The sequence below is a fragment of the Achroia grisella genome, unplaced genomic scaffold, assembly GCF_030625045.1.
Source record: "Achroia grisella isolate CSIRO2021 unplaced genomic scaffold, CSIRO_AGI_Agris_v1 utg853, whole genome shotgun sequence".
Classification (NCBI taxonomy): domain Eukaryota; kingdom Metazoa; phylum Arthropoda; class Insecta; order Lepidoptera; family Pyralidae; genus Achroia; species Achroia grisella.
Window position 1 is genome coordinate 966205 of NW_026713043.1, and position 18393 is coordinate 984597.

Genomic DNA, 18393 nt, shown 5'->3' on the forward strand with positions numbered 1-18393 from the left:
AGTAGATTAAATTAAAATATATAAATTAGGATGTGACAAATCGTGTAACGATTCCCAAAACTGGATTTTAATACAGGAAAAATTAACTAAGGCACGAAATAAAAATTTCGGTAAGTATAAGTAAATGCTGACAGTTTTCTTTTCTAATATAAAAATTACCTTCAATAAACAATTGTTACATTAATTTAAAAAATAAGAAGAGATCGAAATAAATGCGAAAACCGATTTTTTTTTAAATGCTCTATCAAACATTTAGATTTCTTAGATTAAAGACGAAGGACTATAAACCTTACAACTTTATATATAAGCACTATCGTTGTTTGCGACAAAGTGCACTTGATCTGAGGTACAGTAACAGAGTCTTTTCAATTCCACTCCAACCACTCTTAATATTAGCAATTGAAAGTTACTACGCGACTTTAAACCTTATTTCTTAGTAATAGCTATCTTATATCGAGCCTCTATTTGTGACGTCTAACATTAAAATTTTGTTTCTATATCGAACTAAAGAATGCAATCGAATATCAACCCTAAGGGCCGAGAACTTCATAGTTTAAAACTTTTTACATTGTAAGTAATAAAATTAAATAATATCTATTGAAAAAATAGTACAACCAAACATAAACCATAAACAAGTATTAACCATAGACAAAAGACTAATTTCATATATTAAAACACATTAGTTAAATACAAGATGTAAAGACTATATAATTTTTTGTCACATGACGATATTATATATCATATATTATGCAATTGGCTCACAAGTTTTTATGCAAATAAAACTAATTTCAATTTGTTTATGGCTACAGTAGGCTCATAAAGTAGGCAGTGTGTATAAACCCTAGAGCATCGACCAGCGAAAATGTTACATTACAAACTATTTGTAAATTATTGAGTATTTTGTTATTTATTCGTGAACACCTTCGATCAATAATATTACTAGGTAACGTGTTTCGTTGAACAAAACTCAAACATTATCGCCTCTTTATACCATTCAAAATAAAATGTATGAACTATATTGACTTATATAGATTTTAAACCTTAATAACAAATCATAAAGTACAGTTTTATTTGTGGAAACATAAATTAGATTATTTCAAAATAAGAACTCACTGTTTTTTTGTTAGGTTTTTCTCATCCCAGGGAACGGCAAAAGGACTCGGCCCATTCAGCCATTTTGCTTTGTCTTCAACTAAGAACTCACTTTTTACATTTAGTAGTAGTATTGTTGATCGAAGTTTGACATAATTACAGTTCGCGACAACAACTTGAACATGATTTATTAGTCCGCAATAGGCATGATGAATCAGTAAAAAAATGCAATGTTAAGTTATATTAAATGCATGACTTTGTTTTAATTAATAAAATTTAAAATTATAGGCATTCAATTCTCTATTATAGATTAAATACTAATTAGAAGACGTATTGGAATGATGTGACGAAAATGTTTTTCTCTTTTCTCTTTTTTCAATAAGGTACAATATATTTTATTCTTGATACATTTAAAAAATATATATTATTTTATAATTTTATTATGATGTTTGACGATTAAATGTTAACTTTACGAGTAAAATAAGTGTCTACAATTTTTGTAAAAGTAAACATGATGGAGCAATGTGCAGATTTTTTGAGTGAGTCAGCAGGCCTATGGACACGGTAATAAAATAGCGTTCAAGCAATTTACCGCTATGTATGCGCTAGGCGACGCGTGAGCGCCGCTCACACGGAGGTGCCCACGTGGCGGTCGGCGTCGAGCGTCACGTCCTCGGGGCTGGCCAGGTCGGCCCGCCGCCCGCCGCTCACACGGAGGTGCCCACGTGGCGGTCGGCGTCGAGCGTCACGTCCTCGGGGCTGGCCAGGTCGGCCCGCCGCCCGCCGCTCACACGGAGGTGCCCACGTGGCGGTCGGCGTCGAGCGTCACGTCCTCGGGGCTGGCCAGGTCGGCCCGCCGCCCGCCGCTCACACGGAGGTGCCCACGTGGCGGTCGGCGTCGAGCGTCACGTCCTCGGGGCTGGCCAGGTCGGCCCGCCGCCCGCCGCTCACACGGAGGTGCCCACGTGGCGGTCGGCGTCGAGCGTCACGTCCTCGGGGCTGGCCAGGTCGGCCCGCCGCCCGCCGCTCACACGGAGGTGCCCACGTGGCGGTCGGCGTCGAGCGTCACGTCCTCGGGGCTGGCCAGGTCGGCCCGCCGCCCGCCGCTCACACGGAGGTGCCCACGTGGCGGTCGGCGTCGAGCGTCACGTCCTCGGGGCTGGCCAGGTCGGCCCGCCGCCCGCCGCTCACACGGAGGTGCCCACGTGGCGGTCGGCGTCGAGCGTCACGTCCTCGGGGCTGGCCAGGTCGGCCCGCAGCCGCACGCCGCGCCCGGTCAGCGTCCAGCGGCACGCAGCGCCGCCGCCCGCGGCTCCGCTTGCGCCCGCTCCCGCAACCGAGCTGGTTCCCGTGCCCGACCGACTCCTGATATGAACACGAGTTGCGGTTATTCGAGGAAAAATTACTCACACTCATATAAAGATCAGTTTAGATTGAAGAAATGACACCTATTTCTGTCTGTAAATATTATTTAATAGTTTTATTACTAAAATGAAGTCAGTCCAAGCCCAACACGAGACCTTTGCCCTAGAAAGTATCGAGAAGTAATCGATGGCAACTCACCTGGAGATATGATCGCTCTGGGGGTGGTCGTCGTCGGGCGAAACGTCGCTGGCATCGCTGGTACCGACGTCACTACCGCCACCGCGGTACCGCTCTACGCACTCTGTTGGTACACTCGCCCTTATAAATACTAACACAAACTATATTTAATAGACAAACTTCAGTAGAGGGAGGCGGGACACTCGCCCTCATAAATACTGTTACCACCACATACTTGGTAACATCCAGTTTATTTCTTACACATATTAATAGAGTATTTGGTACTGGTACACCCAATTCTTGAAGATTATTTATTTAATATCTAAATAATTTAATTTGCAATTACAGATAGACTTTCTAAAAAGGAAAAGTTTTATATTATAGTACTTCTTTAAATAGCAACATAGTTATATATTATTTTAGTCCTTGCGAGTCGGATTAGAAAAAATTTCTGATTAATATTAATTAACAAATAATATTATTATTATGATATTGTCAAGCGGCGGTATATTTAATAAGTATTACCTGGTCTATCATCCGAGTCCGGCGCGTCTTCTAAAGATTTCAATATTTCGGCACACAGCTCCGAATCTAATGGCACTGGGTTGTCTGATTCTCTGCAATTACATTTTATTCTTTCAGTCTAGTCTTTACTAAATAATACCATACTTCATATGGTAACTGTTTAAAATATGAACTAACATCATTACTTTCAGCCAAGGAATGTCGCAAACATTAAACTGAACAAAATTAAATACGTTAATGAAAAGAAAAATCTCAAAATATAACTATATACAAGTTTCTTGATTAGAATAACTGATCAACTAACGAATATTATAGTCGTATAAAACCAACGTTCAATACTGTAAATGTAATGTAAATACTCAGATAAAATATTTTTGTCGTTTATATGTGACACCGGCGAATTAAGGCCTACTCAATATAGGCACGTGCCCAGTTGTGTGGCCCATTGTTTTTGGGTTCTGAAAATTGACTAATTTGTATTTAACAGAAAAACGTGAAATTAGTAATTATTGCTGAAAAATATCTAAATTATGCCCAATCGATATAGTGGTAAATAACCTGTTGTGCAGCACTAGAGCGACAGCGGCCGGCGGCGGAAGCGGCGGCTGCGGTGGCGCGCGAGGATTGAACGCAGACAACTCCAACGACGGCGGTGGCACACGTGGCGCCGCTCCGTACCACCACTCGGACCACGAGCCTGCCATTATGTACCATTATTACTCTACTGACTCCTGTGTTACTTAGATAATTTCTATGGTTAATAAACCGATGGTCACATAGGATGTTATGTATGCCTGGTACTACATGTCACAAGTCGTCGGCAGTGTCCCGGCGCCAGTCGTCCCGCTCCGCGAGCGCGCGTGTACAGTACACGGGGCCGCACTCACCGGCAGTGTCCCGGCGCCAGGCGTCCCGCTCCGCGAGCGCGCGTGTACAGTACACGGGGCCGCACTCACCGGCAGTGTCCCGGCGCCAGTCGTCCCGCTCCGCGAGCGCGCGTGTACAGTACACGGGGCCGCACTCACCGGCAGTGTCCCGGCGCCAGTCGTCCCGCTCCGCGAGCGCGCGTGTACAGTACACGGGGCCGCACTCACCGGCAGTGTCCCGGCGCCAGTCGTCCCGCTCCGCGAGCGCGCGTGTACAGTACACGGGGCCGCACTCACCGGCAGTGTCCCGGCGCCAGTCGTCCCGCTCCGCGAGCGCGCGGGTGCAGTACACGGGGCCGCACTCACCGGCAGTGTCCCGGCGCCAGTCGTCCCGCTCCGCTAGTACGTCGGGCGGGGCGTCGTCTCGTCCGCAGCGCGCCGTCCAGCTGCGCGCGCCGTCCCCCGCGCCGCTCTCCAGCTGCAGCCGCGCCTCGTTCTCCTCCAGCGCCACCAATACTTCCGCGTCGAACACCTGCAAATAAATTTATAGCAGATACTTCCAATAACTACCTTTACACGTACGAGCTCAGCATTTCGGCGGTGAGTAAGTACACGTTACTGTACACGAATACACAGTGATAGTCTAGTGATAGAATCTGTATTACCTCCACGAGCGTATTAGCGGCGAGTGCATGCCAGTCGCCGAGCTCGAGGCCGCGCGCACTCCACCAGTCCTCGCTGCGAGCGACGCTGGCCCACACGCGAGACAACTCGCTCGCCGTCGCCTGCACCGCCCGCTACCACACAACCACGACTTTATTAGAAAACGCATACTAAACGACCACATTTCCCATCTAGTAATTAAATTAAAGTAGTAAGAAAATTAGTAGGTAGTTGGTTGAAAGTCGTTCGATATCACCACTTGCCCACTGTAACAATGTAATTAAAAATAGCAACATATATCGTACATATCAATAGATACTCGAGATACGTGTTCACAGTGAGATATAATAGATATTGTGTAAGTACTGTAAATGAATGTATAACAGATGTTAATATTGTACATGCACTGTACTCGTAATGTACTGGTACACCCGGATTAAAGAGGGAAGACGCGTACGCGTGCTCATGCGTAAACGAGCATGAGCACACGTAAGCGTGCGTCTTTGTGAGCGGCAACGCAAGTCGAGTTTTTTGCGCAGCGACGCCGCTAGTTTACTGCACTCGCGCTAAAGCGCGAGTGGAGAGAGGAGGAGTGAGTGTCGTACCCGCAGGTCTGAGGCGGGCGAGCGCCACTAGTGTGTAGTGAGTGTCGTACCCGCAGGTCTGTGGCGGGCGAGCGCCACTAGTGTGTAGTGAGTGTCGTACCCGCAGGTCTGTGGCGGGCGAGCGCCACTAGTGTGTAGTGAGTGTCGTACCCGCAGGTCTGTGGCGGGCGAGCGCCACTAGTGTGTAGTGAGTGTCGTACCCGCAGGTCTGTGGCGGGCGAGCGCCACTAGTGTGTAGTGAGTGTCGTACCCGCAGGTCTGTGGCGGGCGAGCGCCACTAGTGTGTAGTGAGTGTCGTACCCGCAGGTCTGTGGCGGGCGAGCGCCACTAGTGTGTAGTGAGTGTCGTACCCGCAGGTCTGTGGCGGGCGAGCGCCACTAGTGTGTAGTGAGTGTCGTACCCGCAGGTCTGTGGCGGGCGAGCGCCACTAGTGTGTAGTGAGTGTCGTACCCGCAGGTCTGTGGCGGGCGAGCGCCACTAGTGTGTAGTGAGTGTCGTACCCGCAGGTCTGTGGCGGGCGAGCGCCACTAGTGTGTAGTGAGTGTCGTACCCGCAGGTCTGTGGCGGGCGTGCGCCACTAGTGTGTAGTGAGTGTCGTACCCGCAGGTCTGTGGCGGGCGAGCGCCACTAGTGTGTAGTGAGTGTCGTACCCGCAGGTCTGTGGCGGGCGAGCGCCACTAGTGTGTAGTGAGTGTCGTACCCGCAGGTCTGTGGCGGGCATGCGCACGCGCGCTCGTGCGGCGTCAGAGAGCGGCAGTGCGAGGTCGCGGCGGCGTGCGGCCACCTTCTCCCGCAGCGACGCCGCCAGTTCGCCGCACTCACGCTCCAGCTGCCGGTACGCGCCGCTCTGCGCACGCAAACCATGCGTACCATTATATTTCTTTTTGTCTTTTTCATGTACTACAATCTGTTACAATTGAATATTAAGGAGTATGTTTGTTTAGCTGTACCGTTCTCATTATTATTTTTAATTATTCGTGTACTACAGTCTGTCACAATGGAACATTAAGTAGTATGTTTGTTGAGTTATCGTCGTTAACTTTACTTTTATATAAAGTCCTGAGGGATTTTGCGTTTTAGTCTGCGACCACTTCGGTTCACTTTCCTTAGTGTCTTTGCTGAGTAGTTAGGATAAATTAATTGTATCTCACTTTATTATAGAAAATGAATTAAAATAGCTACCGTAATCATACACTGTTCGGGATTATCAAAATTAAAAAGATACAAATTAATCATATAAAAATATTTTGACTAAAAACTACCTAATGAATACGTCAAATGCTATCTAGAACCAAAACGATCAATTTACTATTAGTAGACAAACTAATTGGTCAGCAATAAATCTGTATTAAAAAAGATACTTTGCTATATGTGAAGTCTCCGGCGGTACCTTAGCGATTTGTACGGAGAAAGGTCCGAAGCAGGCGTCTACGAAGTGCGCGTAGTCCCGCAGCGGGCGGTCGATGGCGCGCTCGAGGTCGGCGGCCCACGCCGCCAGCGCCTCCAGCTCGCCGCGGGCCGTCGCCGCCGCCAGCGCTTGCGCACACCTGCGCCGCGTGTACGAACACAATGCTCAATATGGGACTAAGGCAAGCAGAGTTTTTTTATTATTTTATATCGGATATAAAACAAACATAATTAACAGATATCTCTCTCCTAGTTGACAATAGTAATATGTGGAATTGTTTACATAATTGTAAATAATTCGATGAGCTATACGTGATATTTAGTCGCCTAAATATTTAATAATTCGCAGATTATTCAAAGAATGTCTTGGAATATTTTCTATATGCGAATTGTATTATGTTGCGTGGGTTCCAAATATGGTAAGCCAATTCCGGTATACTTCTGAAGTACAATACAAAACCTTATAGGAAATTTCATGTAATATGTGAAATTTCAATATTAGAGATTCAGGAGACGTTTGAGGTCGTTTGTAAATACTGACGTGATCTGGTAGTAGGCGCGCGTGTGCAGGCCGGGCCCGTCCACGCGGCGGCAGAAAGCGGAGTCGTGCGCCGGCACGCGCGCCAGCCGCGCCACCACGCCGCGCCACCACGCCTCCTCCCACACGCCGCGCATCGCCCACCACGCCACGCCCCCTGCACACCCACACACCGTCACACTACCGCACCACCACGTCCCCTCCCACATGCCGCGCGATTACCACTACGCCGCCTATTACAGACTGCGCGTCGTACCACTACGCTTCATCCCACACGCCACGCAATGACCACTACGGCACACTAGCTGCGCCACCACGCCACCTACTACAGGCTGCGCGCCGCCCACCACGCCACGACCCCACACACCGTCATACTAGCAGCACCACCACGCTTCCTCCCATACGTCGCGCGCCGCCCACCACCCCCCGCCCCCCGTACACGCACACACCGTCACACTAGCCGAACCACCATACTACCTCCTACATGCCGGGAGCTGTCCACTACGTCACACCCTCAAATACCGTCACACTAGTCGGACCACTCTATCATTGGTCGCCCACGACGTCACGTCCCCTCGATACGCACACTGTCACACTAGTCGCGCCATCACTTCTCGTCCTATATTATCCACGATACGTGCCGTCCACTACGCCAAACCCCTAGATATGGTCACACTAGCCACGCCACTACGCCTCTACCACATCAAGCCCCCGGGACACATACATCGTCACATCAGTCGCGCCACCACGCCTCTTCCCATACCATTTTTTTTCGCATTACGCATTTTTCATGGCAAATATTACTGAGTCTACCATCCTGTTTCTATGCCCATCACCTCATGAACCGTCAAGTATGAAATTGATAGGTCATTCTATACAAGCTATATACTTCAAGATACTTTAATACTAACCAACAAGTAGCAGTAGAGCGCACAATGGACAGAAAACAACTGCAACAATGAATGCGGCGATCGGTTGCAACACGCCCAGTATACCTATTCGCCATAGAAGCACCTCAAAAAGTACTAGCCACCTGGAAAATAATAATTTATTATTAGTTCTTCCCACGACTTCGCCCGCGTGACCACGAGAATATACTTTGCTACCATAAAAGCTACGACCATGACAAATGTCATTATTATTATAGTGATCAGATAGACGGGACTAAAGCTTCTAACAGTGGTTAAGTATCTACTGATAAGTATTATTATTATGCCACGAGATTGGAACAGTTTCTTCGTTTTGGCCTTGGTTCATCTTGCAGAAGGACGCCCTACACTCCGTCAATCCGTACGCGGCCTGTCAGCTATATCCAGCAATAATAGTAGTGATCTGTGGAACTAACACTACCTGTTGAGTCGCGGCGGGTCGGGGCAATCGGTTTCGTAAATGAGCGCATTCCCGGCGTGTACGGCGATCGTCGCATCCCGCCAGTTCGCCGCCACCAGGGACACTCACGCTCCAGCTGTCGGTACAGGCACAGCGACCCCTGCGCACGCAAACCATGCGTACCATTATATTTCTTTTATGTCTTTTTCATGTATTTAATATCTGTTACAATTGAATATTATAGGTGTCATGTTTGTTTAGCTGTACCGTTCTCATTATTATTTTTAATTATTCGTGTACTAACAGTCTGTCACAATGGAACATTAATTAGTATGTTTGAAATAATGAGTTATATACGTAAATAACAATAGGAAAATGTAGGTGGGGTGACACAGTTTAGATAAAGTCCTAGAGACAATATTGAATTTGTCTGCGACCATTTCATTTATTATTTTAGTGTCTTTGACTGTGCAGTTGAGAGATAAATTATATATATATTACACACAAAAAAATTTATTATAGAAAATAAATTTAAAATAGCTCACTGTAGGATAAATCATACACTGTTCGGGATTATCAAAATTAAAAAGATACTATAATTAATCATATAAAAATATTTTGACTAAAAACTATCTAATGAATACGTTAAATGCTATCTAGAACCAAAACGATCAATTTACTCTCTCTCTATTAGCTAATATTACAATACTAGATGGTCAGCAATAAATTTGTATTAAAAAATTTGCCGGTAACTTGATAGTAGTGCCATATACCAGTTCGGCGGCGCAGTACCAGTATCTTGTCGATTTGTACGGAGAAAGGTCTTTTGTCCAATTTCTTGTGTTGGCTGTCTACGAAGTGCGCGTATCTTTCCACTTTTGCATTAGATTGTGGATGGCGGTGTAGGTCGGATTTTCTCCATTCGCCGCCAGCGCCTCTGAAAACGTCGCCGAATTGTCGTCCTTGGTCAGAGGTGATGCCAGCGCTTGCGCAAATCCATGCGCCGCGTAGACAACACAATGCTGCAGTTATATCTGCAACTGGACAGGCCATGAAGTGCATCTGTCGATTATAGTGATAATATATTTTATATCGGATATAAAACAATGTTTAATTAAAAACGCGTAGCTCAAATATTTACAAGCGGTAATGTGGAATATGTTTCATACATTGTAAACATGATTCATGACAATATTTATATCTGTAGTTCGCCATATATAATATTGCCAATTAATTTTCGCAGTTTTTTTATTCAAAGAATGTCTTGGAATATTTTCTGAAATATGGCGGAATTGTATTTCAGTGGGTTCCAATATATTTTTTTATTTGTATACTTCTGAAATACAATACAAAACCTTTAGGAAATTTTATATAATATGTGAAATTTCAATATAAGTCGATAACGGTTGGAGAGTGATATTGTTTGATGTCGTTTGCATCGGACGTGTTATCTGGCTTACATGCTGTAGGCGCGCGTGATATGCAAGTATCTGATCCTTCTAGGTGACTCGTCCACGCGGTTTCGGCAGAAAGCATGAGTTAGTGGTTTATGGTCGGTGTACGCGCGAAAACCGCGCCACCACGCCGCGCCATATATACCCTCCTCCCACACGCCGCGCATCGTTAACGACGCCAGAAAAATGCACACCCACACACCGTGAAGAACTGCGCACCACCACGTCCTCCCACATGCCGCGCGATTACCACTACGCCGCCTGTTTACAGTAGAAATGCGCGTCGTACCACTATTGTTTCATCGTTTTTCCACACGCCACGCAATGACCACTACGTGTGGAATTAGGTGCGCCACCACGACGTAAATCCACTGTCTACGTCAGGCTGCGCGCCGCCCACCACGCCGTTATATGATAACCCCACACACCGTCATTTTTGAAAAACTCGCAGCACCACCACGTAATTCCTTTCATTTAAACGTAAAAATAATTTCGCGCGCCGTTCCTTCCGCCCTCGCCCTATCAGAATGTCATCGCACACACCGTCACACTAGCCGAATCCATAAATCTTTGGAACCTCCTACATGCCGGGATTCTTGTAAACGAAACGTCACACCTTATAATACCGTCACTCTGCAGTCGGACCGGACGTCGATTATCATTGGTCGCCCACGACGTCACGTAACCTTGGAAGTCGATATCGCACACTGTCACACTAGTCGCGCCATCACTTCTCGTCCTATATTATCCACTTTTTTACCATGTGCAGTGGACTAGCCCATGGACGCCTGTATATGCCACATTTCTATCGTCACACTTTTTGGCAGCCTTATATTTATCTGGAGGAAGAGGACCAGCCACGCATCTATCCTTTTGTTATGATGATGTTTGATCTTATGCTGTACGGGACACATTCATTGATCACTTGTGATTTTTTCATATTTTTCCGCGCCTTATAGACCAGGCAGCCTCGGAGTCAATGGAGCCATTTTTTTTCCCATTACGCGTTTTTCTGTAACTTTATCTATTAATCTCTTCCCGTGTATATTCCTGTTTCTATGAAAATCAGCGCCTAATATAGGCATTTTTACGTCAGCAATGATGAAATTCCATTTGAAGGTCATTCTAAACCCAAATTTAACGTTATATTTTCCCAAGATGTCTTTATCACGGTTCCGTTTGCGGCGAATAATTTTAATTCGCTAGCGCTCTCATTGAGTCTGTGCTTGCTTTTTGATCACCGAGATACGGTATCCACCAAAAATCTATAACCACTGTTAGAGTCGGTTATAGCGGCGAACGGTTGCAACACGCCTTGTTCTGTGCTGAGCCTAGTTTTCCGACGGCTGTCTTTTATGGTTCCAGAAGCACGGCAGGTCAATTTATATGCCTTTTCTTTAAATCTACGATGGATAATAGCAATAATTATTACTTGTTCTTGCGCTGACCGACGGCGTGAGTTTGATCGCCCGCGGTTTATGTGACCACGATTTTCGCGAGTGCATACTTTGCTAATTGCAGCGTCCATAAAAGGTGTGTGACCATGACAAATGTCAGCGGTGCCTATTGATTATTAAATAGCATGATTTTCATGTATAGATCGGCCATTTCGCTAATTTGTCCAGCGTCAATTGCTCTAACAGTGGTTAAGTATGCCTCATCCTATGATAAGTATTATTATTTTCCCGCCACCAGATTCTCTCAGTTTCTCAATAACTGGGACGGTTTTGTCCTTGGTTCATTTCTGCGAGCAAGGAAACGTCTTTGCTACGCTCTCCTCCGTCAATCCGTCAATCTGTCTTTAATGACTGAGTATTTATTCTCTGGTGGTGGATTTCCAGCAATAATAGTGGTGGATCTTTTGTGGATAACTGTATTATATTTATATTCGTCGCCTTGTTTTTGAGTGTGCAAACCACAAACGTGGCGAGTCTGGGTAACCGCTCTGTGACGGTTATTGCAGCGATGTCTATGAGTGGCAGACATGCCCGGTGTGCCATGTTTGTTCCGTGTACGGCGAGCCATTGTTAACGTTGTGATGAGGAAAGGGCATATTATAGCGGTCAGTAGTATGGCGGTTCCTTGTTGCGCAGTGACACCATTTTTGGCTTGAATTTCCGTACCGGTGCGCCACCAGCGGGAACAACAGCAATCGTCAGCGACCCCAGGATGCCGCCCAGAGATCTCTTGTAGTTCGTCGTTTTCCCAGGTTTCGTCTTGCTTGATCACGTCGGGGTCACCAATCCTTTATAATAAGCAGTGCTGGTTGAGACGATGTATATTACTGATGATGTAAACTGATTGTGTTAAATTTAATATAAAACTGTCGGTGCTTTAAGAAATGAAATATACAGAAATAATAATAGCTGTGCTCATCAGATCTTGGATAAAATCTATCTCTTCTTCTGTTTTTTATGTTAGTTCTATTTACACTCAATTTTTTCCTTTTATTTACAGCATTAATTTTACTTTTATTAAAATAGGGACAAGCAGTCTACCAGAATGTTTACTATTGACACATGTAAACTTAATATTACTCTGTCTGGTAGAAATATAGTGTAAAATTCAATCTCTATTACACTGTATTTCTACCATAACAATGTTAAACATTTTTATTTTTAGACAATTTACTCTATGCAATAGTGTCCGAAATCGATTTGATGATATGACTCAGGCAAAATTTCGTAAAAGGCTTAAAGAAGTTTTATTATGAGGCTTAGTCAGGTGACCCCTCGGAACCATAACTGACTGGAAGTTGTTCCAAACCTATAAAAAAGTGGCAATTTCTTGCTGGTTCTTTCTTTTACCACATTATATCAATCTTTACATAGTATATAGAGTTTCATGAGGTCTATTTGTATAAAACGCCACATATCTAGAAACTTCAGTTCAGTTGATTCATTCAAAATAGCATATAAACTAACATCTGAAAATCTGTAAATTAATCGACGAAATTTGTGCCCGACAAGAATTAATATTTGTGAAATATACATGAAACATTGAAATTATTATAACCAAAATCTTTTTGCAAGATTAATCAATTATTATATAACTTATAGACCTTTCTAGACTATGTCATATACGGACAATATTAGGCACTCTATTGAAGATTTCGTTTATTTGATACATGTCATTTATTCTAATCTAATATACATAATTTATTAAAGAAAATATAACCTGTATCGGGCTCCGTTTCAAACCGCGTCCGTTCTTTGGAGACGTGCCTCCACAGTGTCAGCAGTCGCGACCACATCGTCTGCGTCTCACTGCTTCGTTTAGGGAACAGCGTGCCATTTACCTGTATTACAATACTTTTATATAATTTATATATATATACTAGCTGTACCCGCGGTTTCAACCGCATGAAATTTATAGGCTACGTGTTATTCTGATGTATAAGCTATATCACTGTAAAGTTTTATCAAAATCCGTTCAGTAGGTTTTGCGTGAAAGAGTAACAAACATCCATACTCACAAACTCTCGCATTTATAATATAATTAAGACTTTTTCCCTGGACAATTAACACAGCGCTGTCGAGTCTCATAGTAAGCAGAGCTTGTGTTATGGGCACTAGACAACTGATATAAATACTTAAATTTTTTTGTACATACATACATAATATACATAGAAAACATCCAGACCGATACAAACAATCATATTCAAGAATACAAATGTTTGAACCATCAGACTAAGGATTTCCATTCCAGATCTCATACGTGCGTATATGGAATATTGAACACTATATACAACACACTGAATCTTATTGTTAAATATAGTAAAAAACCGATATATTTAAAAAAGGCCGTAAATTAGGTACATTTAAAAAAAATACACGAAGAAACGTTTTGGCATGCATGCGAATATTCTGGCTAAAAAACTTTGATATCATAATATTGTGTGATTATTGTTAGAATAGTTCTAACCTGTGACAGTTCGTAGTCAGGCACGAAAGGTCGGACGCAGATTAGAGTGCGGAGTGACAGCGGCGAGCACCACGGAACCAGCACGCCCAGCAGGAACATCATGTTCCAGCTCCAGCACCAGGTCCTGTACCACAAAAGATACTTTGAAAATAACATACAAAGATGACCTAAACTAAAACAGGTGTTTTTCATGTAATTGGAATAGCTAACAACTAACAAGCTGAGGGCCCACCTGATGGTAAGCGGTAACCGACGCCTATATACAAGGAGATGAGTTACAGACGTTGTCATGTAATGCCCGCATTACCACTTATGTGTTGCCATTCCAGAGGATAACCTTGTCATGTCTCTTGCTCCTTAGATTAGGACGCGCCATTCAACCGAAACAAGTTACAAGGCAAGCGGCTTGGACACGGGCTGCGAGGGGTCGGAGCGCGGCGTCACGACGGAGGTGTAAGGAGGTGCAACACGTGACCTGTGCGCTAAGTTGAGTATCCGCCAGCCGGGCCAGCGCGTGGTGGTGGTGCGCACGCGCTCCTTGTGCACGAGGAACACGGGCTGCGAGGGGTCGGAGCGCGGCGTCACGACGGAGGTGTAAGGAGGTGCAACACGTGACCTGTGCGCTAAGTTGAGTATCCGCCAGCCGGGCCAGCGCGTGGTGGTGGTGCGCACGCGCTCCTTGTGCACGAGGAACACGGGCTGCGAGGGGTCGGAGCGGCGGCGTCACCTGTGCGCCGATCCGCCAGCCGGGCCAGCGCGTGGTGGTGGTGCGCACGCGCTCCTTGTGCACGAGGAACACGGGCTGCGAGGGGTCGGAGCGCGGCGTCACGATGGAGGTGGCGCGCGCCGACAGCACGGTGGGGATCCGCTCCGAGCGCCCCCGGAAGTGCCGCACCACCACCCAGTTGGCCGGCGCCCACGTGCGCGTCGCCCACGTGAACTCGCGCCGCGGACTCTTCGCCGCGCGCAACTCCTGCATACATTTCAAGATTAGCTTGATCAAATGTATATGGGACGTCATAATAAGCACCAATTTTCAAATAAAATTTAATCATTAAAATCGGTTTTACGTAGTAAACGTTGTGGCACATAAAAATCGATGCGTGGGATTGAGAATCTACTTTTTTTAACGTCGGTTGAAATAATCCATTTCCAAGTTAAACAGAACTTATATTTTGGGTACTAGATAACAGATAAATACAGATACATTTTTCTGTAAATACCCACATAATATACATAGCAGACACCGGTACAAAAAATAAAGGTGCGAGTAATCGGCCTCGATCATCGGTAATAAAACCCCTAGACCAGCGAAGCCGTGGCATACCTTGACGAGTAGCGGCTCCCTGTCGCGCAGGAAGGCGAGGTCCCGCAGCAGGAAGTAGCGGTGCTGCAGCAGGCCGTGCGCGTGCAGCGCGGCGGCGGCGTCCTCGAGCGCGGCCCAGCGCAGCTCCGCGCGGAGCCGCGCCGCCGCCGCCGCCAGCCGCTCGCGGCGCCACGCCCGCGCCCGCGCCGCCAGCGGCCGCGCCGCCCGCAGCCGCGCCTCCGCCGCCGCCACGCCCGCCTCCAGCCGCCGCCGCACTCCCTCCTCCGCCCTGCTCCACGACAACCCACTCATGCTGGGAGGGCAGGGGTTTGCTAGTAGTGCGGACTCATGACCCCATTACTAGCATATACCATGTCAGGTCGACCTCCACGCGGTTCCCCCTAGAAACCTTCGTGAGAAATTCCTGAATTTCTTACAATGGGTTAACTGACCAGACCTCTTGTTCATCTTATCATCCTCCACTGTTCATTCCACATTCCATTATAATCCCAATAAAGGGAAGAAAGTGGTCAAGGTACAAAGGCTATTCCTTGTCACCATGGAGGTGATAGATTAAAAAAATTTTAGGGTGTCAAGAGAGATGCTCGCATGAGTACACCTCCAGCATTTCTATCAGTATAACCGTGAGTTTAATATGGGCAAAGGTTGGAGCATTGTTCAACAACAACCATACCAGATGTTTATAAGTTTTTATGGACGACAGGAGGGCCCTTATGACAGAACTGGCACGTAAAGAGGAACTCTAAAGGAAAATTGTCACATCGGCCCTCCTAGCATAACTATTTTACGTTTGTTCGGTCCCGGCTCGCTCTCCAGCATGGCGCCGCACATGCGTCACGTGCAGCGCACGTATGGTGCACGTGGTAGGCAACCGGTACCTGTCGAGTATGGCGGCAGCACGCAGCTGCGCGGCGAGCAGCGCGGGCACGTCGGGTCCGAGCGCGGCCAGCGGCTCGCTCTCCAGCATGGCGCCGCACATGCGTCACGTGCAGCGCACGTATGGTGCACGTGGTAGGCAACCGGTACCTGTCGAGTATGGCGGCAGCACGCAGCTGCGCGGCGAGCAGCGCGGGCACGTCGGGTCCGAGCGCGGCCAGCGGCTCGCTCTCCAGCATGGCGCCGCACATGCGTCACGTGCAGCGCACGTATGGTGCACGTGGTAGGCAACCGGTACCTGTCGAGTATGGCGGCAGCACGCAGCTGCGCGGCGAGCAGCGCGGGCACGTCGGGTCCGAGCGCGGCCAGCGGCTCGCTCTCCAGCATGGCGCCGCACATGCGTCACGTGCAGCGCACGTATGGTGCACGTGGTAGGCAACCGGTACCTGTCGAGTATGGCGGCAGCACGCAGCTGCGCGGCGAGCAGCGCGGGCACGTCGGGTCCGAGCGCGGCCAGCGGCTCGCTCTCCAGCATGGCGCCGCACATGCGTCACGTGCAGCGCACGTATGGTGCACGTGGTAGGCAACCGGTACCTGTCGAGTATGGCGGCAGCACGCAGCTGCGCGGCGAGCAGCGCGGGCACGTCGGGTCCGAGCGCGGCCAGCGGCTCGCTCTCCAGCATGGCGCCGCACATGCGTCACGTGCAGCGCACGTATGGTGCACGTGGTAGGCAACCGGTACCTGTCGAGTATGGCGGCAGCACGCAGCTGCGCGGCGAGCAGCGCGGGCACGTCGGGTCCGAGCGCGGCCAGCGGCTCGCTCTCCAGCATGGCGCCGCACATGCGTCACGTGCAGCGCACGTATGGTGCACGTGGTAGGCAACCGGTACCTGTCGAGTATGGCGGCAGCACGCAGCTGCGCGGCGAGCAGCGCGGGCACGTCGGGTCCGAGCGCGGCCAGCGGCTCGCTCTCCAGCATGGCGCCGCACATGCGTCACGTGCAGCGCACGTATGGTGCACGTGGTAGGCAACCGGTACCTGTCGAGTATGGCGGCAGCACGCAGCTGCGCGGCGAGCAGCGCGGGCACGTCGGGTCCGAGCGCGGCCAGCGGCTCGCTCTCCAGCATGGCGCCGCACATGCGTCACGTGCAGCGCACGTATGGTGCACGTGGTAGGCAACCGGTACCTGTCGAGTATGGCGGCAGCACGCAGCTGCGCGGCGAGCAGCGCGGGCACGTCGGGTCCGAGCGCGGCCAGCGGCTCGCTCTCCAGCATGGCGCCGCACATGCGTCACGTGCAGCGCACGTATGGTGCACGTGGTAGGCAACCGGTACCTGTCGAGTATGGCGGCAGCACGCAGCTGCGCGGCGAGCAGCGGGCACGTCGGGCGAGCTCGCTCCACGTATGGTGCACGTGGTAGGCAACCGGTACCTGTCGAGTATGGCGGCAGCACGCAGCTGCGCGGCGAGCAGCGCGGGCACGTCGGGTCCGAGCGCGGCCAGCGGCTCGCTCTCCAGCACGGCGCCGCACACGCGAGATATGTACTCGCGCATTGCTGCCGTGCGGACTTCCTATACATTTATTTTTATTTTATTTATTTATTAAAACGCACGTTACCATAGTTTTTCTTATAATACGATAAATGTACTTATATTGCTATAGAACCGGCGCGCATGTTAATTTCTGATCGTTATGTTTAAATATTAGTACACCAAATTTACTATTTCTAACTCAAAATAAGTTAACTTCATTAAGAGCAAGAGCCGGTAGAGCTCTTGCCATTTCCTACGACTTTCTACCAATCTTTTTAATTGTAGATATGATACGACTCCAACTTTTTTCTTAAAACGTGAACATAGGACGTAAAATTTGAAATGACCTCTTCAATATCCTTCATAGGCATCTTCTGACTGGCGAGCTGTGCCGCTTTCCGTTCGCGGAAGTGTAGGAACCAGCCGCGTGACTCCCGCTCCAATATTGCTTGTAGGGGCGCCGCAGCTCGACGTAATAAATCGCGACGGTAGAGACGTAGGTCCACCTGTTTAAGCAACAAAATTATATAATAGTTAATCCTAGCTCGCCTCGCGCAATGAAAGTATGCGGTGCTAAGGTGAGTGGAGGATTGGAGTGTTATGTGTGTGTGCGTGCGACTTGCATATGCAGTGTAGAGTACATACAAGGCACGGCGCGGAGAGGTATGTGTGTGTGTGTGAGCTGCGTGCCCTGCGGCGTAGAATACAGACAA

General features: G+C 47.9%; 1 protein-coding gene across 1 annotated transcript in view; it reads right to left on the minus strand.

The window, feature by feature from the left end:
* Nucleotides 1–629: 629 nt before the first annotated feature.
* LOC131852469 (uncharacterized) overlaps nt 630–18393 on the minus strand; it is a 30296-nt gene continuing 12532 nt past the window's right edge. The window contains exons 6-29 of the mRNA XM_059203134.1: nt 18028–18186; nt 17580–17719; nt 15273–15540; nt 14745–14918; nt 14562–14644; nt 13946–14069; nt 13199–13319; nt 12946–12955; nt 12006–12266; nt 11263–11424; nt 10028–10282; nt 9341–9504; nt 8589–8691; nt 8150–8271; nt 7242–7395; nt 6684–6840; nt 5994–6140; nt 4691–4822; nt 4392–4557; nt 3718–3856; nt 3160–3251; nt 2656–2758; nt 2606–2619; nt 630–2404 (exon numbers count right to left, since the gene is read on the minus strand). Of these exons, the coding sequence (XP_059059117.1) occupies nt 2280–2404; nt 2606–2619; nt 2656–2758; nt 3160–3251; nt 3718–3856; nt 4392–4557; nt 4691–4822; nt 5994–6140; nt 6684–6840; nt 7242–7395; nt 8150–8271; nt 8589–8691; nt 9341–9504; nt 10028–10282; nt 11263–11424; nt 12006–12266; nt 12946–12955; nt 13199–13319; nt 13946–14069; nt 14562–14644; nt 14745–14918; nt 15273–15540; nt 17580–17719; nt 18028–18186 (3375 nt within the window). The 3' untranslated portion in view covers nt 630–2279. The remainder of the gene's footprint in view (nt 2405–2605; nt 2620–2655; nt 2759–3159; nt 3252–3717; nt 3857–4391; nt 4558–4690; nt 4823–5993; nt 6141–6683; nt 6841–7241; nt 7396–8149; nt 8272–8588; nt 8692–9340; nt 9505–10027; nt 10283–11262; nt 11425–12005; nt 12267–12945; nt 12956–13198; nt 13320–13945; nt 14070–14561; nt 14645–14744; nt 14919–15272; nt 15541–17579; nt 17720–18027; nt 18187–18393) is intronic.